General features: G+C 47.2%; 1 protein-coding gene across 14 annotated transcripts; it reads left to right on the top strand.

Moving 5' to 3' along the window:
- The first annotated feature begins 6,623 nt into the window (after positions 1 to 6,623).
- USP28 (ubiquitin specific peptidase 28) lies at positions 6,624 to 25,504 on the top strand. Of its 14 annotated transcripts, none has more exons than XM_085526020.1 (26): positions 6,624 to 6,728; positions 9,213 to 9,287; positions 9,934 to 10,066; positions 10,984 to 11,074; positions 11,236 to 11,398; positions 12,235 to 12,321; positions 12,829 to 12,966; positions 13,150 to 13,223; positions 14,004 to 14,080; positions 14,463 to 14,611; positions 16,215 to 16,342; positions 16,443 to 16,538; positions 16,912 to 17,106; positions 17,253 to 17,467; positions 17,777 to 17,847; positions 18,166 to 18,394; positions 19,521 to 19,712; positions 20,430 to 20,569; positions 20,753 to 20,938; positions 21,597 to 21,692; positions 22,591 to 22,769; positions 22,863 to 22,941; positions 23,189 to 23,268; positions 23,656 to 23,779; positions 23,938 to 24,136; positions 24,338 to 25,504. In XM_085526020.1, the coding sequence occupies exons 1-26, from the start codon at positions 6,639 to 6,641 to the stop codon at positions 24,511 to 24,513; spliced, it is 3,462 nt and encodes a 1,153-aa protein (XP_085382146.1). In that variant the 5' UTR covers positions 6,624 to 6,638; the 3' UTR covers positions 24,514 to 25,504. The 14 variants fall into 14 exon arrangements, with proteins under 14 accessions (XP_085382146.1, XP_085382147.1, XP_085382148.1 ...); XM_085526021.1 differs by having other exon boundaries at positions 23,941 to 24,136; XM_015883854.2 differs by having other exon boundaries at positions 6,706 to 6,861.
- Positions 25,505 to 26,564: the final 1,060 nt, after the last annotated feature.

Raw genomic sequence — 26,564 nt, forward strand, 5'->3', positions numbered from 1 at the left:
GGGCAGGATAGGCTTCCAGCAGTTCTGGAGCTGCTCTGAGCAATGCTGGAATTGGAGTTGCCAGTTGGAGCAGGGAGGGAAGCCTTGATGAGCAGGGCAAGCTGAATAAGGGCTTTCCTTAAAGCCTCACGGTGCTCCCAGCTTCCCCAGAAGCTCCCCCATACTGGGAGGGCTGGTGAGGCAAACAGGCAGGATCAGAGCCCTCAGCTGTGGCACGGAGCAAATTGCATCAGATGGCAGCGTGGAGTCACTTAAACGAGATAAGAATTAGTGCACAGCCCTGATGAACTCCCCCTTGGCTGCCAATAGCGGTGTCAGGGAAAGAGAGAGTGTAAAGCTGGGGCTAATTTGATTTCTCGGCTCTGTTAGCGGATGGTAAGTCACCTCCCGGGGAGCGCAGACAGCTCGGAGCTGTTTGCTGTTATTGAATCTGGATAATAAAAATCACGGGCAGAGCCGCAGCGGTGCTGGGGACCGTGCCCTGGGCTGCAGTGCTGGGGAGCATGTAGAACCTGCTACCATCACCCTGTCCTCCTGGCACCTGCAGTGAGTGGGACACAATGCACTGCTCAGGGTCCAACCGAGGGTCCCAACATCATAATAGGGTCTGGGATGGAGCGGGACGGTAAGGAGCAGTGAACCGCAGCCTCAGCGGCAGCATCATTAACTCTGTATCCTCTCCCTTGGGTTTTATGTCTTCATCTTAAAGAGATTTTAATGTAGTTCCTATCAGGCCTCCTGTTATCGGATATCTAATTAGTGTGATCTATTATAGCCTTGTATTACGCGCGTGCACACACAGCCTGTACGTTGGGGGCTCTTACGGGACTTTTTGTGGGATGTCTGATATAAATTGGCAGTATCCAGATCAGATTTACTTTCTGAAATGGTATAATGGGATTTTATTAGCTCTGTAATCTGCTGCACAGTAATTGCTTTTCTGAGAATCGAAGCGCTCGGCATCTCGAGTTTCCCTGAGCTCAGCCCGGCTCCCTGCACCTGCAGCACCACCACAGCTCTGGAATCATTCTGTGCACCAAAACCTGGTGAGTTTTCCCTCCTTAAGGGTTAAGGATGGTGCTCAAATGGGATCGACCCTGGGGTGCTGCATGGGATGGGTGCTCACTGATGGACGCAGCAGAGCAGGAGGGGCAGGGAGGTTACAAAGGCAGAGCGATGCTTTGTAGATTGCAGAGTAAAGGGCCATTCCTTGCTTCTATGGAGACAGTTCCCCATAAAGGCTAATAGGTTTTTGAAGGATACAGAGCACGGGGGGATCTGTTGGCTCTATGAGGCTGTTCTTTTAGTGTAGGGAGCGAGCTGGGTGCCCAGTGAAGGGTTCCCTCCTCCAGAACCCCTATAGAGCACATCCAGGATGCAGATGGAGCCAGGAGCTCCACTTGGTTAATCTAATCACCACCATGTGGGTCATTGCAGATCCTGATAGCTTTGCTCTGCACAGGGAACTGGGCTGATGAACACCTCACTGCCTCATTGTGAACCCATAGATGTCCCTCAGTAAACAACTCCACACCTATAGAGGTGGGTGCAGATAGGGCCGCACTCAGCATCAGCAGTGCTGCCATCCCAGAGCCAACCTCCAAGCCTGCATTAAGCAGGTAACACTGAGATCATAACAGAACAACTACAAACGTTTCCAAGGATCTCACCGATGCACTGATTAAAGCAATCACTTTTCCCCTTGTGGGTATGCATTGCAGGTAAGTGGTCCCTGCCATGGTAATGCAAGTGCATGACAACAGCAGTGAAGTCAAAGTGTTGGTGAAGTATCCTGTTAGGAGGGGATGAGGAGGTGACCCACTTGGTCTCCTCCATCTCCAATTCTTGTTTCCTTTGCTCATCTCAATGAGGGAGTGTGATTATGTGACTGCTGTAATGAGTTTAAATTTATCTCAGCACTGCTTTGGAAATCAGATTTTATTAGAGCGATAGGAAAGCTTCCCCAACTCCTGTCCCCATCCTTACCAATAAAAATGCACAGGAGCCATAAATAAGCAGCTCTGCAGCAGCCAGGAAGGGGAGTGCTTCCACAGCCCCACTGTATTTCATGGTTTAATTATCAGCAGCACCGAGTTCTGTGGGCCTGGAGGGGACAGTTAAAATGTCTCTGCAGCAAGTGCTCTAAAGTGACGCTCTGCAATGAACGTGAGGCTGTCTGACAGTGTAAGAGAGTGTCTCCTGCGAAGCAACTTGGTTTTAATCTCCTTTGAATGCTCTTTGATGAATGGGCCGGGCTGCACAGCACAAAGTGTTGCTGAAAGGGAATAACTTTTGTGCAAAGTCATCTGTTGGTTTTCGAAGCCCTCTGGCCATGAGCACTGAGCAGATGTGGGTGCTGCAGGTTGGGATTGAGGTTGGAACATCAGTGCAATGAGGGAGCAGCCCTGGGCAAGGTGTGCAAAAAGGTCTTAGTGCAAACGTATGGAGCTGTAGCAATGCTGGGGTGTGCAGCACTGTGGGGCACAGCAGAGAAACCTGCTCCCAAATCTGACCTGCTCCTGAATCCAACCAGCTGCAGGGTGGTTTTGGGGGATGGAAGGGTGTCAGGATGCAGCTGATGTTGCTCTCATTTCATTAACAGCAGCAGAAGCATTTCATGGGCAATTGGAGATAAATACCAGCGCTGTGCAATGAGCAGTGAGAGACAGCTGCAGGTAGGGGCTGGGGCTGTGCCTGTGCAGAGTGGGGGGGAACTGTGAGCTCTCTTAGTGCCCCCAGCCACACTCCTACTGCTCACAGGGCTGCAGATTACCCCCTGCCACAGGGCTGCCCATAGGACAGACAGACAGCTGTGGTGATCACCATACACAGGGTGCTGAGCATCCCTGGGGCAAACAGGAGGATGGAGGCAGGAGGAGGGGGTGGAATTTTGGAGCCCAGCAGCCAAATGGGCACAGCTGTAGCCCGGTCTCAGAGAGCTCAGCAAAGGAGGGCTCACTCTCTGCAAGCTGCTCGTATTTACTCATCTGCTTAATGAACTCCACTTGGAGCAGCTGCAGGGATGAGTCACGCTGTATTTCAAGGCAGCAAGTGGTGGTGGTGCTGTGCTGGCGTCAGGTGCAGCTCAGGCCAGGGGGAAGGGAGTAGCCTTGCAGTTTGGGATCTCATTCTTAGCACTGTAAGCGGAGGGAGGGCTGAGCAGTGCTTGTTGTATGGGTGTGAGCCCCTTTTTCCTCCTTGTGCTGTGACAAAGTGTGAGCCATGCCCTGCTTTGCTGTGGACCGGTGCCCCAACGCAGCCCCTCTGTTGTGCTGCCCTTGGGGATGTGCTGAGCATGATGGTGACCTTGGAGCTGTAGCTGGTGGCAATGGAAGATGTCCAAACCCACAGCCCCAGGGAGGATGCTGGGATCCCTGTGCTCCCAAGGCTGGGAATGTAAACCTGGCAGAGAAGCTCGATGCCTTTAAATCCCCACATCAAAGCACTTTCCCTTCAGTTGCATCCACCATTAGACACCCTTCAAGTGTTAGCAATATTATGCCACAATTTCATTATCCATTAAAGCCAGGTAATAATAAGTACACCAAGGTATTTGGAGCCCATTGGCGTTAATGGAGGAGATCCATCTCATTCCGAGCAGGTACAGCAGCCGTGCGTCAGAGATGCGATATTACCCAAGGTTAGGCAGGAATTGCCTTGCTGAGAGCAGACCCACCGGTATTTAATCTTGCATGGCTGTCTTTATGGCACAGTGTGAGCCTGGTACCTGGTTTGCTGCTTTTCTTTCCCTTTTATTTTGCTGCTGCAACTTCCTGACCTGGTTAGGAGGGAACACACCCCCAGGACAGGGGCATTTCCTCCTTTCCTTGCTTTCTGGATGAGGTTTAATGCATCCCCAGCAGTTGATGTGCACCAGGAGCTCTGCAAATGCCAAGCATTTCAAGGCACAAGCGTTCCAAAACAGAACTTCCCATCAGTGCCTGCTCCTTTTAAACATGACCCCAAAGTGTTTCTGGGAGAGCAGGTGAGGATTATTTGCTGTCTTATAAGGGCAAGTGTTTGGTGTCCATTTAAATCCCCCCACCCCCAACTTATGCTCTCTGGTAAACATTTCTGGAACACTTTTTAATTCTTTTTTCCCATTGAACAGTGCAAATTGAGTGCTTCCTTTTGATAAAATCAGGCTGTATGGAAAGATCTGAGGGTATGGAAGGAAGAGGGATGGGGACACACCATCAGCTCCCACTTGTTCTCCATCCAAGAGCACATGCCCCTCACCACAGTAAATTATCTTTGATATAATGACACTTGTACTGTGCTTGACGCTACAAGAGAATCACCAGTATCCGTCTCGCACCCTAATTAGTTACTGTGACATTAATCAGGCTGCTCAGCATAACACATACCCTCAGCAAACCCAGAGCTAAAAATACGAGGCTGAGTTTATATAGGCAATCAGGACATTAATAATGTTTTAGAGGGAGTTGTCTCGGCTGCTTTAGGCAGGCACTTGTGTTCAATCTCCATGCCTATAGATTTTCCTGCTCATAAAACAGACAAGAGTGACCTCAAGGTAAGTGTGTTTTGTATGAAATGATGCACGGAAATCTCCTTCTCTGGCTTCTCCCAGTGGCTGCAATTGTGGCTTTGCTGTAAGGATGCACTGGGCTGGAGCTCAGCTCGGTCCCATGACATGATGGTACAGACATGTCGTGTATCTCCTAGTAAGATGGTGGTGAAATAAAGTGGTGATGCAGTGGCACATCTGCCCAGGGTGGTGTTGGATTCACCATCCTTGGAGGTGTTCAGAGCTGCAGAGATGTGGGACCTGTGGGCATAGTGGGATGAGTTGGGTTGGATTTGAGAATCTAAGATCCAACCTGAATGACCCCCTGACTTTATGATTCTATGAAGCTACAGGAAGCCGTGGAGGAGGAGCAGCTCCTTTCTGGCCTCCTCGGGGTTGGCCCAGAGCATCCTTACATGGACCACACAGTCTGGCTCCTCCTTACCAAGTTAAGCACCAAGTTTAGCAGTGCCAGCTGGCTGCTGTAATTGGCTCTCTCGTGGCGTTATTCACAGCTCTTCCCTCTTTCTTTTTCCAGCTACCTTCCATCTTGCTTGTTAAAAGCCAAGGATATTTCGTACAATTGGAATTCATTAGTCTTCCTAACAGAGGGAGCCTACTTAGACCTAAATTGGTGGTTAGCAAACGCGGAGATAATTCCCATGCGTTCTTATTTATCTTCCCAGTTCGGCAGCGTGTCGAGACAGCTGCCTCGGCGTCTGTCGGGGAGGCTCCAGCCAGCGGAGGGGAATACAAAGGTATCTGCCTTCTGCAGTTGGCGAAACTCAATATAAGCAAATTGGAACTCCGACTCGATTATCTCCCCGATCAGATTTCCCCAAGGCCCAAGCAATAACTTGATATTCTCAGGCAAGACTAGTCTTTTATGTGAGGGAAACAGGAGGCAAAAAGGATCACAACAGAAGTCGGAGATGGGCCGGGAGCTGAATGGCTCATTGCTCAGCGTGGGCACCAACCGGAGCCACAGTAACAGCCCCCTGCCTTTGGGATGGGGTTGGTTCAGGTGCCAAATCTCAGCATCTTGGCTCATCTCCTTCTTCAACTCTCCTTTGGGTGCAAGAAAAGGGCATCTCGTATTGTTTGGGTTGGAAGGGATGCTCAGAGGTCACCTCGTCCAGCTCCTAGAGCTGCTCTCTGCTCCCCTGGTAAGGATGGGTGAGGTTGTGCTGAGCAGGTACCCATAGGATGCACTTTTTCTACCCTAAACTTTGCATTTCCAGCTGCTCTGAATTGCAGCTTCAGCTTGGTGGGGAGAAGGAACTCAATATCAGCGCTATGAGAGCTAATTACAGTGCTTGCAGTTATTCATTAAATTCGTGTAGCATATTTCCTGTAATTAATACCATGCCCACGCAGCCCAATGTTATCACACTTGCCAGCACCTGGGCTGTATTTTAGCAGCTTTTGGGATATCAGAGTAGGTTGGAACAGCACAGATCTGCTGCCGGGCTGAAGGGGATGCTGCAAAGCATAAACCCAATAATATCAACTCTGTTGCTATGAATAAACCTTTAGATATATGAAATCGAGTTTTTTAACTCTCCTTTTGAAAACACCCCTACGGATACAGCTCAAATGCTTTTTTCTCTCGTGCTTGGAGCCAAGATTGACCCTTAAGAGGCTGCGCTGATGCTCCCACACCTGCAATGATGTTCCAAGCAGCCGGAGAAACGAGGAGCTGCAATTGCATGTGACACGTTCCTGAGTGCTCCTCCATAGATGCAAAGAAGGAATTTGGCTTCAGCCCCCATGGGAGCTGAGCCCCGCCAGGTCATTGGGCCGAAGCAAATTGCCAATGTGCGATGCTGAAATCTCATCTGCCTTGTCCTGTGTGTATGTGTGTGTGCAGCCGGGGCTGGGTGAGCTGCTGACAGCCCTTGTGATGAGATGCTTTGCATCCCAGATCCAGCAGGAAACTGTAAATGAGATCTCATCTCAGCTTCGTCCTAAGCAAAAGTCACACAAATGAGGGTTTATCAGAGCACCCCTGCCCTGATGTGCAACAGAGGTCCTATATGCCCTGCATTGCATGCACCTGACTTCAAGGCTCATTATTATTATTAATATTATTATTATTAAGGCTCGTTCTATGCATTGCACGCACCTTAAAGCTGCAACGGAGCATCCCCGCCCCCCGCCCCTCCCCGTTGCTGGGCGGCGCATGCGCAGCAGGGAGGCGGTGAGGCGGGCGGGCGGTGCGACCCCTCGGTGCTGGGGGGTGGAGGGGGGGGGTTCGGTTCGGTTCGGTCCGGTCCGGAGGGATGACGGCCGAACTGCAGGCCCAGAACGGCGGTACCGGCGGCCTCGAGGCGGTGAGAGGGCGTTGGGGGGGGGGTGGGGGGGTTGAATGGGGTGGGAGGGGCGGTTCGAGGCCTCCTGGAGCTGGGTGGGTGGGTGGGTGGGTGCGGGGTGGGCTCATATATAGGATGTATGGGGATATAGCACACACAGAGAGAGCAAAGGGATACAGCACGTGGAGTGGGGATATGGCATGCACAGGGACACAGCGCTTGCATCACGTGCATAGAGATATAGCATGCATAGGGACGCTGCTTGCATTGGGATGTTGCATGCATGGGGTGGAATACACGGAGGGTTTATAGGGATGCAATGTGCACAGCACACACTCAGCATGCACAGAGATGCAGTGCAAACAGGAGCACAGCATGCACAGGGACTTGCACAGGACACAGTGTATGCACTGTGCAGAGGGATGCCACGCACACAGACACTGCATGCACAGGGATGTGGGCTCATCATAGGGGAAATGGTTTTAAGTTGAAAGAGGGAAGATTTAGGTTGGATGTCAGGGGGAAGTTCTTTACTAGGAGAGTGGTTAGGTCCTGGAGCAGGCTGCACAGGGAGGTTGTGGATGCCCCGTCCTTGGAGGTGTTCAAGGCCAGGTTGGACGGGGCCATGGGCAACCTGATCTATGGGGTCTCTATGGGGACTATGGGGTCTCTGTGGGGATCTATGGGGACTATGGGGTCTCACATCCATTTTCCCACTGGGATACAAAGCACAGCTGGGTTGCTGTGGCTGAAGGTCGTGGGCTCCCATCCACGCTGCTCACTGATGCTCCACGTTTGCATGTGTCCCTGCTCTCAGTTTCTCCCCCAATCCAACCATTGCTGCATGCTGAGATTCATAGGGTGCAAAGGAAAGCAGCAGAGCTGCTGCTGTTATCGCTCGTTAGCTGGCCATGTCATTATTATCTCCATTCCCTCCCTCTCTCCCAGCCCCTTTTCAGCCTTGTCTGTTGTTTCCAGACTCTTAACACCAATATCACTGCTGGTGTGACTCCTATTTTTCCAACGTGTTGCATTTATTCTTTGCTTTTGCTCTTTTTGCAGCCAGCCTTCAGCTCCTGCTGTCATTCTGAGCCCTAAAGGCTGGTTTGCTTTAAAGGACCAAGGAGCATAACCCAAAAAGCAATGAGACAAACCAAAACCAATAGTGCTCCCCTCCATACTTCACACATCAGAGGTGCAGAGCGTGATTCCCAGCCACAGCATGTGTTTCTTATGAATGAAACAGCCCTGCAAACCATTTATTAAGTGGTGATGTGAAGCTGTGGGCTGGTAATTAGTTTGACTGTGTTTACTCTGTGAGTTCTTCTATTGGTGAAGAAGGAAAGGTCCTGAATAACCACTCCCTGTCCTCCTTTGGATTGTACTGTTGTGATGTGGTTTTGCAATGTGGCTTCCTCTCCAATGGAAAGACATGCCCTGCAGCATCAGGTGGGGTTATGCAACCAGAATACAGCGTGGAGGTGGGAAATTAGCAACGTGGTATAATTAATGTGCTGGGAGTTTTCCTGTCCTGAGGCTCCTGGGTGTGCAGTTCTCATCATGCAGAGCTGGAGCACCCCAGGTGTGTGTGTGTGTGTGTGTGTGTGTGTGTGTGTGTGTGTGTTGCACAAGGAGCTCCTGCTGTTGGTGCAAACCTCTATCCAGCAATGCATGCAGACACATAGGGCTCTTATCAAGTGCAGGCCCTTTGGGATATTGACTTCTGTAGCACACGTGCTGATCTTGTTCTATTGACCTTGAGTGCATTCCTCAGCTTTGTTACCTTCTGGGCAATGAATGCCTGGAGCAAAATATCTTTCACTGCTCTGTAATTGAGGCTTCTTTGTGTCCCTCCTTGGACATTTTGTGTGGCCAAACCAAGGCTGCTTTTTACTCAACATCCCCCTAAATCCTTCCAGAAGTCAAGAAAGAAGTCAAGCCTGGAGCTCCCTTGATGTGGGTAAGAAAAGCGATGGAAGCCTCTTGGGCCCTTCTTCTGTCACCTCATTGTGAGTGAGAGGTGACGTGCACAAGTGGCATGTGCAGCCAGGCTTAAAATAGCCCCCAGCAGCCCACGGGGAGCCTTATATGTCCTGTTGCACATGCTGGGCTTGGGGAGAGGGCTGCCAGGGCCTGCCAGCATGCTCCTGAACATACAACAGGTTGTAAGTTAGGCTGGAAATAGCAGAAACTAAGAGTGGTGTTCAGACTGATGTCAGTGGTACTGTCTGTGTGAGTGAGTTTCCATGTCCACCCGTCAATGGGAAAGAAAGAATAAATGCTTCATTGTGAGGTTGGCAGATGTTTTAGGGATGGGTTGATGTGGTCCTGGTCACCTTTTAACAGGAGGTTTCTTTGTTTCTTGACTGCAGGATTACCAGGTTTTAAACAAGATGAAAGAGATAACAGGAATTCAGGATGCTGATTTCCTTCACGCTGCTCTCAAGGTTTGTATGTGCTGTCAGTGTCCTTTTGAAAGGAGGCTGATGGTGTTGTATCAGGCAAGTCCAGGTTCTCTTATAGCATAACTCAGGGCTGGTGTGTGCAGGATTTTTTGTGGGCTGGTAAGAAGGTAGGGAAGCCATTGTGTGGCCTGTGATGGTGATGCAGAGTGTTTTGATCATTGCCCTGAGATGTATGGGCAAGAGATGAGTTGCATTGTTTGTATACATAGAGAGTTACTTATGAAAACAGGGAAGTAATGCCCACAAAGTGTTAACAAACATGGACTGAAAGGAGTTTAACACTTAACTTTGTGGTATAAAATGAGATAGAGAATGAACATGGCCCTGTGGCCACGTGCTTTGGTGCACTGCAGACCAACAGCTACTTGAATCTCTAGCGAGGGAAATGAAATTAGATAATGGAGTCTATATTGTCCTAGTAATAAAGGCAAAGTGCTTTCCATCAGATAAGTTTTAGCCCTTATTGTTTTTGTTTTTACTGCTACTTGTCACCAATAGATAGATGGCTTTCTCTGATGGCCAGAGGAAGCCAAGCTGGAGCCAGCGCGCCTATCTTTGCCACGGATGCATTGAATTTCATACAAATGCAGGTGAATAACTATGGATTTTTTCCTTGTCTTTCTCCTAGGCTGCTAAGGGGAACCTGATGGAAGCACTTATCGTCCTCACAGAGGAGCGTGATCAGGAGCCTGTTCAGAACACAACTGCTGCAGAGCCGTCCTCTTGGGAAGGCAGCGCAGTGGGCAAAGAGCCCCCACAAGGTAAGAGCCCATCTCTGCTCATGCTGGGTCTCCTGAAGGCTCATTGTGTCACCTGAGCTGAAAGGAGATCTGTTGGTGCTCCTGCTGGAATCCCTCCTGTTCCAATCCTGGCACTGATTTTGCTGGTGTGGGGAACTAAATTGGCAGGAAGCACTTTGGTGTTGGGAAGGCTTTCCTAGAACCTGCTCACCTTTGGGTCAGCCAAGTGCCAGTTTAAGGAAGGGGAGCAAGAATGCACATCAGCAGCCTCTATCAAATACATGGATTGGGTGGAACCCTTTTTCAAGCAGGTTTCATGCTTCTGGAGGGTTTATTCTGACTGTGTTTAGTATTTCTTGATGAAGGAGGAGCTGAATCAGAAAGGAAGCACTTTGTTCTGCTGTCTAAGGCTTCAGCCTGTTCCAGAGCTGCTTATTTTCCTTTCCCATCTCTTCTGTAGCCAGTAAATGAAGTGGCTCAGTTAGCTGAGCATCCTGAAACAACCAAAGGAAGCTGATTGTATATAAACATGCAGATTGTATTCAATGAAAACCCTTTATTTCTTAACACAGTGTCAGTTGTCAGCACTGGTGTCAAGGCGTAGCAAATAGAAGCAGCAGCTGGGGGTCCTGATTCATTATCTCAACAGGTTCGGAGCATTCCCACTAGCTCTGAATTGGGATGTAAGGAAATCATGGCTGCGTAATCCTAATCAAGTGCACTTAATGGGAGCTTTGATTTTATAGTGTGAGCCAAGCTAACAGAATTTGTATTGAAATTTCTGGGGTTCTTTTTTTTGCTAGGAAAACCTTTCCTTATGAGGTTAAAAATTGGAGTGTAATGTTGGAGGAGTGTAATGTTTTCTAGAAGCCTCTTTTTAGAGGAAACATTTACCCACTGGTGATGGAAGATTGATCTGAATGCTGTCCTGCCTCCAGGTGGTGCTGCATTCGACCCTGAAAAGAAAGGAGACCACTCAGCTGTTGCCTACAGACAGCTGGAATCACCAAAAGCTCGCGCTGCTGAGAGGTTGGTGATGCTGTAGGTTCAGAGCTGAAATGTTTTAGGATGAGATGCGTGTTGTCTGTAGTGCCAGGTGCTGCCTGATAGCTGAATGCATCCTGTCCATGGCTGGGGTGCAAGGCCCAGAGAAGGTGGTATTTCTCATTGACCTTCCTGTGTTGTGACAGACCGCAGGAGGTTCATTCTCCTGAAAGCAAAAATCGCTCCAAAAGGAAACGCTGCGAAGTCTGGGGAGAGAATTCCAAACAGAGTGACTGGAAAAGAGTGGGTGATTGGCCCGTTGGGATGAAGAACATCGGCAACACGTGTTGGTTTAGTGCTGTCATACAGGTAATGTGGTGGTGGGGTTCTTCTATCACTGCTGTAGTCTTGGAGACAATATGTCTATATCACTTAGAATTTAACATTAAACATGATGTGCTGACGTGTGTCCTCAGGGAGAGATAAAGAATATCTTTATTTTACATAATTAAGATTTCCTCTGCCAGAAGAGCACTTAAATGGAGACTTTGCATCAAAAGATATGGATGCATATAGTCTGTGTGCATGTGTGCAATCGGTCTTTCTTGATGCATTGATGTACAAGTGCTTATTGAATGACAGAAACTTGATTGGAACTGATGATGTAATTATAGTGATGTTATTGTTAGCTCCGTAATACGTGGGGTATCAGGTTCTGCTTAATGGGATACAGTGGCACAGACATTGGGACTAATAAGCAGCTCAGCGGTGTGTATTATCAGTGATAGCCTAAACAAGAAGAGACAACAGTAAGTGGAACTGGGCACGTTTGTCTCTTGTAACCATTTCACATCAGCAGATAAATGCTGATCCATTGGCTCCCCATCCTTGAGAGGAGGTAAAGTAGCTGCACTTGGGCTCCTTTCTCTGTGTCACTTGCTCCTGTGTGCTTTTCCTTATACTTCTTCCTAAGCCAGTTTTATAGCCTAAGGATGGGAGGATGAGACCTTTGGGAGGAGCACAAGGAATCCATGAGGTAGGGCTGTGCTGCTCTGCCACTCCGGCTGCTCACTTAAGTGCTTTCTTAGTGTCCTGAGGCCAAGGGAGAATGAGGAGTGAACAGGGAAGGCTGCGGGGTGCATCAAACTGCAGTGAGTCAGCAATGTGGAGATGCTGATGGCTGTTTCTCTCTCCATTCCTTTCAGTCTCTTTTCCAGTTGCCGCAGTTCCGGAGGTTGGTGCTCAGCTATTCCTTCCCACCCAGTGCACTTGAGAGCTGTCGGACGCGCACTGTGAGTTTTCTTCATGTAAAGTTCTGATGTTTCCCTCTTGTGCTGCCCTGCTTTATTTCTTCCAGCAGATTACATTGGGAACAGGCTATCTTAGACCTCCCTGTATTAATGACTTCTTAACCATCGAGCTGCTTTTTTAAAGACAGAATCACTAGAAAGAAAAAACAGACGAACTGAATGATTCCCATCAAGCTTTCCTCTAAGTGAGGGGCAGGAGAAACCCACTGCCTAAAGCTTATTTGGCAGCTCCAGGTTGTTATTTTTGTTCATGTTCATCATAGAAGAACTGGTGTTTGAGTCAGTGAGTGTAGTGTTTTCACATAGAGGGTGGTGACACACTGCAACAGGTTGCCCAATGAGGCTGTGGATGCCCCATCCCTGCAGGCATTCAAGGCCGGGTTGGATGTGGCTCTGGGCAGCCTGTGCTGCTGGTTGTTATGTGTATGTGGTGTTCTGCAGCACCTGGCTTACAGTGCAGGAAGGGTTTGTCTTCTTTTTGTGTTGCAGGGTAAAAGAAATATTGCATTCATGCAAGAACTTCAATGTCTATTTGCTTTAATGCTGGGAACACGTCGGAAGTTTGTGGACCCTTCTGCAGCACTGGAACTCTTAAGGGATGCATTTAAATCAACAGAGGAGCAGCAGGTAAAACCATGTTACAGAACCAGCACTTGATACAAGAGGAACCCTGTGTGGTTGCATCCTTTCCTTTCCAGAGGTCTCTTGGTGTGTTTGGCAGCAGGCAGACAACTGTCTTTGGGTTGTGTGGGTACAGCAGCATGAAACCACTTTCTGCTCTGTGTGTTTGACTCTCTGTCTCTCTTGCAGCAAGACGTGAGCGAGTTTACACACAAACTGCTGGACTGGCTGGAAGATGCATTCCAACTCGCTGTGAATGTCAAGTGAGTTTTTGAAGATACCAGGAGTTTGACCTGTCGCTGAGGAGAAACAGATTTTAGATGTGACTGCTTAGTGCATGAGATGGGAACTAAGGAAAACTTGTTTGCTGGCTGGTGGTGATCCCCCTTCAGCCTGAAATATGCCTATAGAGCGTTAGATCTACATCTTGCCTAAGACTGCATTCAAGGCTATATCAGCTCTAAGGGAACTGGTGTAAACAAATGGATGTGGCTTTTAGGAGCTGTGTTTCCATAAGACAGTGCCTGCATATTTCCTTCCTTGCCAACATAAGTATTCCAGTGTGCTTTTGAGTATGAGAACATATGACGAGCTTCCTCTGTGTTCTGTGCTGTGATAAAAGCATTGCTTTTGATCGTAGAAAGATTCCCAAGCTGAGGGCTGGATGATGAGTTAGGACTTTTTGTTTTGTGACTGTATGGGACATTGGTAATCACAGCCTGAACCTCTGATTAATCAGCTGAGGCAAGTGTGGGGTCAGCTGCGGGAGCACAGGTGAGAGTAATGGAGCTGTGCTCCCGGGAGGGGTGGAGCTCGACTCCACCTCCTCTGAGACCTCATTTAAGGGCTGACCACCACTAAGGCAGCATCTCTTGGAGGTTGCTCCTTGGTGTAGATTGCCTCAGCTGTTCCCAGCAGACTGAAGGTTTCTATGTGGGTGAGTTTTTCCTGTAAATAATATTTACAACTCCCATCTTTTCATTATTATCACCATACAGTGACCTGCAAATGAATTCAGTGCTTTTTTTTTCTTTCTGAACCAGAAGCCCTGGGGATAAATCTGAAAACCCAATGGTCCAACTTTTCTATGGGACTTTCTTGACTGAAGGTGTCCACGAGGGTGAGTGAAGGTTCTGATAATTCCACCTTTTAAGTCCTTTGGGTGCTTTGATGTACATCAGTACTGATGCATGTTTTTATTGTACATCCTTGTTGGAATTGCCTGGATTTTCATTGTCACAGTAAACCTGCAAATAGTCTTTTTTCCTTATAGAATTGTCTTTAACATTTTTATAATACATCTTCTGATCATGTTTAATGTGCTCACGTATTTGAAAGCACTCGTATAGGAGGAGGCTTACCCTGAGAGATGTGCATAGAGAGCTATGAGCTCTTCATTTAATGCATCTAACCCAGTGTTTACAACAACCTCTTGTGTTAATGGGAGTTGCTTTGCTCACTGCAGTTAGTTCATGGGGTTTTGTATCATTTTCATCATTCAGGCAATACTTTTTCCAAGATCGAAACCTTTGGTCAGTATCCCCTTCAGGTAAATGGTTATCGAAACTTGAATGAGTGCTTGGAAGGAGCCATGGTGGAGGGAGAGATGGATGAGGAGACAGCATCTCAGTCAGTGAAATATGTACAGGAGGTTAGTTGGAAGTTTTGTTGTTGAGCTTTCGGTTGCTTTCTAAAGTAAAACTCAATGTGTGTAGCACAGGTGTGTCTCAGCATAGCGTGCTAACTGTAAATGGCAATTGCAAACAGTCTATGATTGAACACAGCGATGCTTTCTGGCTGCCTGGGATCTCACGTTGCTGTACGTCAGCTGTGAGATGCTGAGTCTGCTTGTTTGTAAAGATGTGTTGTCCTGTATAACCAACTCAGGGGCTTTGTTTTAAGATAAAAAGGTAACCGTATGCTTCTGATGCAAGTGTGATAAAGTCTCTCTCTTTCTGTTGAAGCCTACCTGTACCTGAGTAGGGGGAGAACCACTGCCTCCTTATTTTCGGAGGGTAAAAGTACAGTGCTTATCTCTATGGTATGCCATTTGGAATTTGTATCTTTCTCCCTATTACAGTGTGTGTTCTTCTCATTTTCACTCTTCTGACTGTGCTGATTTATTTAATTTCCTTTTTCTTTATGTATTTTTTCCTCTCTTCTTTAAACCCACAAATCACAAACCAGTCATAAACGCAGTAGAAAGCTGAGATGTCCCATTGCATTCAGCATCCGGTGTGTATTAAGAGCAGCTGAAGGTTGGTTTGAGAAATGCACAGAGGTGTCTGGCTTAGAAGGGACAGAGAAAAGTGTTTTTGTTCTGGGAAAACAAGTGGAAAATGTGTTGTTACTTCCTAGGAGGACATAATAGGGGGCAAAGAGGAGAAGGTGTGTTTTGTTGTGTGAGTGAGTGCATCAAAGCATCTGTGGGGTTAATCAGAACCTAAGTTTTTCCCTTGGTGGTAGGTGTGAAAATCTTTCCTTCTCTATTTTTATGTTTTCTTGTTCAAGGCTTTCCCTTTGCTGACTGCTTTAAAAAGCATTTAAAAAAACAACCCAATCACCTCCACTGTAAATATCTTAGATCTAAAAAGTGCTGTGGCCCTTTGGTGTGGGGCAGATTTGCTATGGGGGGGGTGTGAGATGTGAATCATGCAAAGGGAAATGCCCTCATTGTGTTCACAGTGAGTGCTGTGTCAGGTAGGTGGAGAGTACTTGGGGGTGCTTGTGATGCTATGAGCCCAGAAAGGCAGTGGAAAGAGAAGTTTAACTATGAGTCTTTCTTCTTCTGTGGCTCTTTGCAACAGTCTATTAAATGTATGGGTAGTGGATTTCTTGTCTGAATCTCCTGGATGGGGTAGTTTAGAAACAGAGATGATAAGGAATAAGGCGCTGCTTGAGGACTCTTGTCTTGTTACTCATCATTGCATGTGATGTATGTTGGGAAGCAGCTGTCTGTTGGAGGCTCTGACATGCAGAGCTGTTGTTGTAACTTTTAGTTAGTAAGCTGTGGAGCTGGATGTGTCAGGCAGTGAAAATGAACTTCCTTAAGGCAGTTTAGAGGCTGCTTGGGGGTAAAAACATAAGCTGGAAGCAGAGAGCTTAATCTCACATAACACAGTTTTCTGCCTAGTCACTCCATAAACACAACCTACATCCAGTATTGAGAGATGTTTAGGATGGGTTTGAGACGTGATGCTGAGCAGTCATCTTAAAACAAGTCCCCCTTGGGGGTGTTTCTGCTTCTGTTGCAGCGCTGGTTCACCAAACTCCCTCCTGTGCTGACTTTTGAACTCTCCCGATTTGAGTTCAATCAATCCCTGGGACAGCCAGAGAAGATCCACACAAAGCTGGAATTCCCTCAGACTATTTATATGGACAGGTGAGTTACTCTCTTGCACAGCGTGTTGAAAGCTGGCAAGCAAGGATGGATCTGAAGTACTTAAAGAAGCCCACGGTGAGGCTCTTTGTTGCCTGTTTAGGTACCTCTACTGCAGCAAAGAGCTTATTCAGACAAAGAGAGAAGAAATGAAGAAATTGAAGGAGAAAATGCTGATTCTGCAACAGAAATTGGAAAGGTGAGCAGTCAGCTACAGCTACTTTTGCGTTGTGTTCCTTCACACAAAGTGGAGGAATCGTTTGGAGCTAAGGCTTTATCTGTCAAAAAAGCAGCAGCACAGGATTTCATTTAATGAATAGAAATGGTTGAGAAATATGTAAGTAGTGCCTGGTGGGATCCCAGAATGGCAGCTTTGGGATGTTCCATGGGCAAATGCATCCTAAGGTTTATCTGATACCAAATGTATTTTCCAAACAGACCTAAAAAGAAATGTTCTATCTGTAAATAAGTGGTGTCACAGCCAGGTTTGTAGTTGCCTGTTTGTTGTTTGTCTCAAGTTTAACCAGACAGCTCTATTTCTTCGTTAAAGGAATGTTTTGCTGTCATTGTAGGTATATGAAGTATGGCTCTGGCCCTGCACGCTTCCCACTGCCTGACATGCTGCAATACGTTCTGGAGTTCGTCACTACGAAGCCTGCTGGAGCTGTGTCCTCTGCGTGTGTATCTTCTACTGAGGACTCTCAGATGATGGACAGGCAGTCCCAGGGCGAGTCACTCATTCTGGGGACGCCTTCACAGCCTGACAGGTTGGTAAATGGAAGTAAAAACCATTTTTTGGACATGTTAACTTTCAGCTAAGTGCTACTGGTTTTGTCTATCATTAACTGTTACGTTACTGCAGTATAGGCTGATGATGAGGCTGCTCAGCTTACAGTTGGCTTTTGCTTTGCAGCGTGTTTGATGGAAAGGATGGTGAGCCTGAAGATGAAGCTGCCCTGCTGGCAAATTCCTCACCACAGCAGCAGCTGAACACACCTCTGCAGCTTTCTGGTCCACCAGCAGAGATATCAGACTGTCCTGCTCCTCACGTGGCTTCTGAGGAAGAGATGAACCTGGTGACAACGTGTCTGCAGCGATGGAGGAAGGAGATCGAGCAAGATGTGCGAGGTCAGCCCTAAACGTCGGTTGTGGTTTTTGTGTTTTATTGCCAGCCTGAATCCCCCTCTGTTGCTTCAGCTGAATGAATCCCGAGCTGCACCTTCAGGTCTTTGTGCTCATCTAAAAACAACTCGTTTGTATGTTTTGAGGTAGATGTTATATTGGTATATCCACCAGCTTTACATCTACCATCAAATAACCATGTATGGGTTTCAGCTCTGCTATTTGGTGCGTTCTGTAGTTACTGCCTGGCTTCAAGCTTTCTGTTAATGGTGGCGTTTCCAGGTATTTCTTTGTAATTCATGGTGTCCTTGGCAGATTTGAAGGAGTCCATTGCCAGAATCAGCCTATCCATTGATGAAATGTACAGCGACCCCCACCTCCAGCAGGTAGGAGATGCCACTTCATGTAGTAAATATTAAACTGATGATGCTGATAGTGCGTCATTACTTGTCAGTTCAAATTACCCACTTTCCTGTATGTTGGGAAGATCCCAGTGTTACAATAGAGGTTAAATTACTTTTTCTTTTAGAACAAATCCTAACGTTTTTGCCATTAAAAGCCAGCTCTTAGCAGTAAATCGCGTGTGTGAATCAATTCTTGCACAAGGCAATGGCTGTGAATGTATTTTACATCATCTTCATAAAGTTCAGACAGATTCCTTTACTAAAAGTAAGTCTGAAAGCTCTGTCCATCTGATCTTGCAGGTTCCCTATCATTTACACGCTGTCTTGGTGCACGAAGGGCAAGCAAATGCTGGTCACTACTGGGCCTTCGTATATGACCAGTCTCGGAAAAGCTGGTTGAAATACAATGACATCTCAGTGACAGAATCGTCGTGGGAAGAGCTGGAGAGAGATTCATTTGGTGGCCTGAGGAATGCCAGCGCTTACTGCCTGATGTACATCAGCGATAAGGTGTCCCATGTTGCTGCAGGTAGGGGAGCTAAAGCTGTTTTAATTCTGATGCATTGTATTCTGTCTAACCTGCATCATTACCAGGTCCCTTGGTGTCTGTGTGTTATGGCATTACCCCCTGTCTGCAGATGCAGAAGTAGTGAGAGCAGCAGGAAAGGGGCTACAACTTGGGTGCTGACAGGAGAAAGGACCATCTATGGAGCACAGCCAGCTTGTCCTGGTCACATCTGGCTGCAGTGTTTTGGACGGATAGCTGAGTGTAATGACTGTATTTGTTGCCTCATATTCAGACCTCTTGTTGTAGGAGCTGGCCAGGCAGTGAGCAGATGCTTAGAAGACAATTCACCCAACATATCCATAAAGTAGTTTGTTCCATTGCTGTTCTTTTGAGTCTTTAATAGAGGAAAAAGGGGAAAACTGAAGTTATAACTGTGCTAATACAACACTGTGTATACTCTCTTTTTGCCTCCTATCTGACTTAATCTTTAGTGATATCATCACCCTGAACCCACATGGAGTCTTTGGTTACACAGCGTTCTCTATTACGTGAGATGAATTATTGGTGGTTGTGGCTTAGCCCTGCAAGCCTGTTTGCAATTGCCAGCATATAAATAGTTACATGGATGAATTATTGTGCACGTGGCACTATACATGGCCAGCAGCTGGAGAAGAACCTAATAATTTCATGCGTGCTTCATTTTGATGTAATCAATAGCAGCAAACAATAGAGGACTGTCGTTCTGTTCATTGCTGATGAGAATTTGGAAGCTGTTCTTTGTGACAGGTCTGTTTCTGGACCCATAAACTGTTTTCTATCTGATACCATTTCTGCTGCTTTCTTTTACAATGAGGGCACAAAGAAAGATGGCTGTGATAGAGGGAATTGTCATTCGTTTTGCATAGTCTCAAGACTTGTCGAAAGCTGATGTTGGGTGGGTTTTGTGTTATTTCAGATGTTGGTATTGAAGAAGATTGAATTGAATCCAGCACAGAATTCATACTTAGGAGCCCACATTGGCTCCCTGCTTTTATATGATGCTGTAGATATGTTGTCTCAAGCCTTACTGTGCCTGCAAGCAGCTTGAGTGCTGCTCTCTGTACAGTGGTAGCCTTTGGGTACAGGCCTGTTTCTGACCTTCTTCCAGGTGAAGGTGAAGGCTCAGAGCTCATGCAGCTCCAGGAGGAGGTGGAGGCTTTGCCCCCAGAGCTGAGGCGTTATATCCAAGAGGACAACTGGCGGCTGGAGCAGGAGGCAGAGGAGTGGGAGGAGGAGCAGTCTTGCAAGATACCTTCAACTTCTTCTGAATCTCAAGAACTCTCTCCTGAGTCGGGTCTAGGTGATGCCACGTCTGATTTTGCAAGCTGTGTTGAAATGAATGGTCAGAAAGATCACTGCTGTGGAGCCTTGTTTAATATGGGGGTGTTTAAGGGGCTGTTGAAGTAGCAGAGGTGCTGGTGGGAGCTGTGTCCTGGCAATACAAAAGGCTGCTCTCGTGTTTTTGCACAGTTGTGTTTCCAGGCTTCTCAACAGAAACAGCCTCTGAAAAGGTTTCATGGGGTGTGTGTGCATGAGCCCATGATGGATCAGGTTCATGTGGGATGGCTGTTCAGTCATGCACAGAAGTGCTTCAAAACATTATAGAACGAGACAGGGAAAAACGATATAATGGAGAGCAAATGCTCATTGTGATATTGTATTTTGATGGAACTGAGCAGCTCAATCCAGACTCAGACACAGTGTTAAATTAACATCTTGTATCACGTCATCTGGTGGTGCAGCAGTTTAAGATGTTAATGAAGCCATTACTTTATCTTGGGCCGTAATTCCTAAGGATGTGCACTTCTGGTAGATGGTTCCATCTCATTAAGGGCCACATAACACACACATAACGTGTGTGATTGTGGGGTGCTGTGTACAGATAAAGAAGTTGGTGTGGATGCTTATGAGACGTGTGAGAGCTGCTTCACCCTCGTGCACTTCTGTTCACCTTTTACTCTGCGCATTTGGACTGAGCCCTGCAGTTCTTGCTCACACCACATCTCTACCATGACAGATCTACCTGCAGCCCACGAGCAGAGCCTGCGCTCTCTGTCCTCAGAGCACGCCATGATTGCAAAGGAGCAGACTGCCAAAGCTATTGCTAATGCAGCTGATATCTATGAGAAGAAAGGTGTGGAGGCAGCACTCTGCGAGGTAAGGACACAGCCCAGGGAGTGACCAGCTGCTGTCTGTGTGTTATATTTCTCAATCCACACCCTGGCTTTTTCATTTCCTTGTGATTCTGTAGCTGTGCCGCGTTTATTTCAGCCCATCTTCTGCTTTCTGCTATTTTGCTTTTGTATTTCTTATCCTTTTTCTTTTTCTTCTCGGCCACAGCCAAAGGAGGTAGAACCAATGAAGGCCCAACCGGGTGAAACAGCCTTTACAATTCAGGCAGAACAACCTCAGGATGTGAAAGAAACAGAGTCTGCTGCCCAAAGTAGCTCACAGATCTCAGAAGTGGAAATCCCCAGTGTGGGGAAGGTTCCTGTTAGATCTGATGCAGATGGATATAACGAGGAGGTACAGCTCCCAGTGCAGGCACTAATTGCTGTCCATCACTAACCTCTGACTTCGTAGTGATTGACTCACTTGTCTGTCATGGAAGCAGTGCTGTTTTCAAAGTAAATTCTTCCCCCTTTAGAAGTGGTCGGGCCAATTTGTTTTGCAGCTCCTTTCCTAAATGCCATCAGAGGAGCAGCTCTGTAGAAGCATTCAATCATTAGATTCACTGCAGTGTTCCTGTTGGAACCAATTGGTCCTAGATGTACTTACAAACCTCCTTAGTGTCTTCAGAGCTTTGTCCTATGTATGTCAAAGGGATGGAGCACTCGCAGTACTCGGAGTATCCCAGCTCCTGGTCTGTTGAACCTGGTTAACCTCACTCACACACACAGTTGTCTTTTCACATTCTAGAAGTGGAGTTCTCTTAAAGGAATGCAGAGATGGGTACTGCTGGAGTATATTTAATGCCTGCCTGTATGAACTTAGCACAGTCCTTTGCCACATGCACTGCTCTCTTGTGTTGGTGAGGGAAACTGAGTGGGATGCAGAGGGGTTATGGCTGGTGTTCTTCACGTTCCAAGTTCTTTCCTTTCTTCACCGTGTTTTCTCTTCTCCTCCTGTCTGTTACTGTTTTCCTCGTTCTCGTTTGTGTTTCTTTTCCTGCTTTCCATGGCAGGTGATGCTGAGTCCAGCCATGCAAGGTGTCATCCTGGCTATTGCAAAAGCCCGCCAGACCTTTGATCGCGATGGGTCTGAAGCAGGGCTCGTCAAGGTATCCTCATCTGCTTCATTTCCACAAGCATGGAGATCTGTGTTCGCAATATGAAGGCTCTGTGCTTTGTATAAAGACATACCAAGCAAGTGAAAGGAGAGGGCCAAGCAGTTGTTGTTCTAGATAATGGCTTTTCTGTCCTGCAGTTGTGCTTGTGCTTGCATAACGCCACATCCTTGCATCCCAGCTTGTAAGAGCTGCCTTCTCCCAGAAGGCTCTTTGCTGTTTGTGCTGCTTATTCTTTCAGTGTTGGTAATTTGCTTGGTCTGGGTTTAAAAGTGAGGCTTTCTTTGTCTTTCAGCATCTGTTGCACGTCCTTGGTGCTGTTGTCAGGACGTGAGCACTCATGACATTAGTTGAGCTCTGGAATGTGCATGCTCATGATAACTTGCCTTGCAAAAGGTGAAAAGAGTGCATGGAATGGGGGGATCTGAAACAACACAAGCTGCCCAATGTTGGCTCTGATGGTTTTACCACCAGGTAGATTTAGTTAAAAATACAGCACGGGGCGAAATCTCCTGTGTTCTTTATCTATGGGAATATAAATGACGATACACTCACAGATCTAAGAGCATTGCAGTTGATGTTGACAACTCCTTTGCTCACATAAGAGGATTACCAAACTTGTTTTGTGTATCCCACTCTCTCAGGAAGCCGTTCAGATACCTGGATGCTTCAGAAAACCTCATGTTTGATGCATGTGCTTCTAGTTTGGAATACATCGTTCCCAATGCTTATGAGCTTCTAGTCACCAGCAGAGCACAGCTAAGCAGCAGAGATAGTTATCCCATGTGGGCATCCCATCATTCTAGGACAGTTTTAGGCTCCACATCAGCCACTGCAGCATTCAGACTGGTAAAAGGGTGGATGTCTCAATGTGTGTGTGCTTTCTTGCCAGGCATTCCATGAGGAGTACTCCAGGCTCTATCTCCTTTCCAAAGAGACCCCAACCCCTCAGAACGATGCCCGGTTGCAGCACGTGCTCATTTACTTCCTTCAGAACGATGCTCCCCAGCAGATTGTGGAACGGACCCTCCTTGAGCAGTTTGCAGACAGGAACCTCAGCTACGACGAAAGGTTTGTTCAGTGGGTTCCGAGATGAAGTTTCACTCATCTGGAAGCAACTGAGGCCGTCCTTCTCATTTTCTCATCTTTTCCTATGTGGGGCAGGTCAATTAGCATTATGAAGGTAGCACGAGATAAACTGAAAGAGATCGGTCCTGATGAGGTCAATATGGAGGAGTATAAGGTAAGTGCCACCTTTTGGCCTTCTTGCAGTCAGAGCTCGTGTCTCCCAAACTGGGAATGTGGTTCAGAGCAGTGCATGCATAGAAAGCAGGAGGGAATTAGCTGAGCTTCAAGGGATGGTTTGCAGTTGACTGAATCAATTTGTGGCTTCTGAGAGAATTTTAAACTCTTCACAATGCACTTGTGAGTTGTGAAGGAGTGTGAAAACGTGTTGGAAGTGACACTGACGTTGTTTCCTTCCTCAACAGAAATGGCACGAAGACTACAGTCTTTTTCGGAAGGTGTCTGTTTACCTGCTTACAGGGCTGGAGCTGTACCAGAATAGAAAGTAAGTTTATTTTAATGGTGACTTTAGACAAGATAGTCTCTACTTCTGGGCTGGAGCTTGTTTTGGCAGGACTACTTCTTTCAGACCTGTGATAGCCAGTCTCCATTCAGCCTTGTGATGGAGGACAGTATAGTTTATTCCTGGCTCGCTGTTTGCCCTCCCTTGAATGCAGGGCCAGCCCTGGTTGTACTGAGTACACTAGCGAGGTGTCTGTTCTTAGCATGCCCTCATCTTTCTCTCGGTGAAGCTGTACAATTGCCGTCACTTTTTGGCCCTTTGGACTGCTGTACTAAAACTGAACTGTCTTGAATTAGGCACTGTAATGGGTTTAAGCACATTTTGGAGTTCCAGAGCTTGCAAGCTGGACGTCTAACTCTTTTCTTGTAGGTACAAGGAATCCCTGACCTACCTGATCTATGCCTACCAAAGCAACACCGCTCTGCTGAAGAAGGGAGCCAACAGAGGAGTGAATGAATCGCTGATCACCTTGTATAGAAGGAAGTGTCTCTTGGTGTGTAAAGGAGGAGCTCTCGAGCCATTTGGGAGGGTTGTGGAGGGGTGAGAGCAGCCCAGGAGCTGAGCTCTGCGCCTTTTCTCACAGCACGCTGATTATCAGAAGACCACGATGGCTTTTTAAAGAGCTTTCTCAGATTCTCTCTCCTCTCCTAGAAGCTGAATGAGGTGGCATCATCTCTGTTTGTAAGCTGCGAGGAAGCTGACGTGGCAGAGGGCATTAGCATCCTGAATGAGCTGATCATCCCCTGCGTGCACCTCATTAACAACTTTGACATCTCCAGAGAAGACATGGATGCCATTGAGATCATGAGAAACTGCTGGTGCTCCTATCTGGGACGAGAAGACATGGACGGTAGGGAATGGTGAATGCTCACCTGCATTACCTTATTTGTGCTGTTAGTGGTTAGGGCTGTGTCTAGGCCTTAACTAGAAAAGAATGAAGGGGCTGCTTAAAGCACTTCCTTAAGGATCTTAAAATTAGTGTCGTAGCACATTTGGCTATTTCTGTTTCAGTCCCATTGATTATGATTATATCACTCTCCTCCCCCTGCAGCAAGCCTGCAGATCAGGCTGGGTGAGCTGCTTCCCCGCCTCCTCGATGGCTCCACAGAGGTGGTGATACTGAAAGAGCCCCCAAAGATCCGTCCCAACTCCCCATACGATCTCTGCAGCCGCTTTGCAGCAGTGATGGAGTCCATCCACGACGCCTCGACCGTGACTGTGAAGTAGATGGCAGAGCTGGCACCTCGGAGTGACACACTGTGAAGCATCCGTGCACAGCATCCTCCTGCCAGGTGGTATTTACAGAAGGGAAGAGGTGATTTCGTGTTGAGACCTGTGTGCTTTGTAAATAGGAGCGATTTAAAAAGCAATATTGCACTTTTGAGATAAGATGTTAAGTCGGAATGCAAAGGATGTGAACCACTGTACTAAATGGCACAGCAGGTACCTGGCAGTTCCACCTGCCTCATTTTCTTAGGACCAGATGAGGATATCTTTACTATTGTGGCAACTTTGTATGCTGTCCAGCAAGCACACATCCATGGGAATGACATCAACAGCAGAGGAAGGGCTTGGTTTTATCTGGTGAGCTGAGCTATTGGCTGTCATTGATCCATCAGACACGTTTACATCTTCCTAAATTATTAGCTGCCTTATTTATTCAGATCTTGCCAAACTTCTGTCTGAGAGGAACAGCAGCGCTCGCTCTGTGTGTTGTGTGCAGCCACGCGTTCAACTGCATATTTCAGATGAGTTAAACAAGCATTTCCCTTTTGTGTTCTAACTGGCAAAAGAAAAGGAGCAGGATTCTTCCTCTGAGAAAAGCACAATCAAATAATGGCAGTGACAAGGGACAGGATGGAGCTGGATGCTTTGAGTGCTGCGGTGTTAGCTGGCTGGTTCAGGGCATAACAGGTGTATTACCCCCTTGGGTTTGAAAGTGAGCTTGTTTCTCACCTCTGTTGGATGTTCGGTGCTGGATGAGTGATGATAACTGCAAGGCATAGAATCAGCCCCTTTTTAATTAACTTCCTGTAAGAAAAAACGTTGCCTCGTTCGGAGTTCCTTTTGCTGTCAGCCTCTGATTGTGTTTGAACTCTTGACAGTTGTTTAAACCAAACTGGGTTCTGGGTAAGTGGAGGAGGAAGCCTGTTTGTTAGGACTATGCAGTTTCTCTAAAGGTGCAATAAAAGCATTTGTTCTATGTTAGAATGAAAAAGTTCCCTCTGTGTGTTTGTGTGTTGTTCTTTTGGTTTTTATTTCCCCTCTGTTTGTTATGCCTTATGGGGGTTCCTCTTGGCTACAGCAGGAAGAAAGGGAAGCAGAGGAAAAGAAATCAATTGGCAAAGCAATGCAGGAGTGTCTGTCCCTGGATGCGGCTCCAGGTGTGAGCACTTGATAGCTCTGCAGTGCTGTGGTTGATGGCTCCTCTTTGGGTCTGTAACGGCAATGAAGTGCTTGGGAGCTCAGAGTTCTCTCCTGCTGCTGTTGGGAGTGTGGGGGGCATCTGTGTGCTTTGATGGAGGAAGAGTTGAGTTCACTGACTGTGAGCACAGTTTTGTTTGCTCTTCAGACCTGGCAGCTTCGGCTCATCCCTGAGAAGGCAGGAATTCCAATGAAATCTACAGCAGCACCTTGATGTTGTGACACACAGAACAGCCAGGTCGTGCTATGCCCAAGGGTTAAATACAGCTCACAGCATACACTGCAGCTCATCTAGTTTGTGGCTGATGCTTCCATTAGCCAAAGCGTGCCACAATGGGAGCACTGGCTGTGATGCATCTGACCGAACCTTTAGTTAACTACAGGTGGGACACACTGTGCCGGGTTACGGTGCTGTCTGGTTTTCTATCTCACTGTTCTCTATTTCTGTTATTCAGATTGAGCAGTGTGACCAAGGGTTCAGCTCGGTGCTGCTGTAACTGAAGGCCATGCACCCTGCCCTGCTGTGTCTGCAGATATTGATGTGCTGAGAAGGGCTGTGCTTCCCCTGGAGCTGCAGGGAGCTCTGTGTTAGCTGGTTTTGTTTTAGAGGTTGGGGATCTGCTGTTCCAAAGCAAGCAACAGGAAATAATGCATTCACATCGAGTTAGTAAAGAGGAGGAAAAATCCATGTTTTCCAGCAGCCAAAAATCTCTATTTTCTCCATTAATTGGGGAAATGAAACATTTAATTGCATATTGAGCTGCTAACGTGATTCTACGTTATAATGGAGCCTTTACCTTCTGTCATCACGCTGAGAAAACACAGATTCTTTTCAGCAGCTGAGGAGGAAAGGA

This window comes from Coturnix japonica, chromosome 34, assembly GCF_054131305.1.
Source record: "Coturnix japonica strain WE chromosome 34, WE-NBRP24, whole genome shotgun sequence".
In the NCBI taxonomy this organism is placed as follows: Eukaryota; Metazoa; Chordata; class Aves; order Galliformes; family Phasianidae; genus Coturnix; species Coturnix japonica.

Coding starts and splice junctions, on each gene's coding strand:
- USP28 (XM_085526020.1), top strand. CDS start 6,639: ATGCATTGCACGCACCTTAAAGCTGCAACGGAGCATCCCCGCCCCCCG. Junction 11,075..11,235: donor AAAGCTCGCGCTGCTGAGAG/GTTGGTGATGCT, acceptor GTGTTGTGACAG/ACCGCAGGAGGTTCATTCTC. Junction 22,770..22,862: donor AACCTCAGCTACGACGAAAG/GTTTGTTCAGTG, acceptor TATGTGGGGCAG/GTCAATTAGCATTATGAAGG.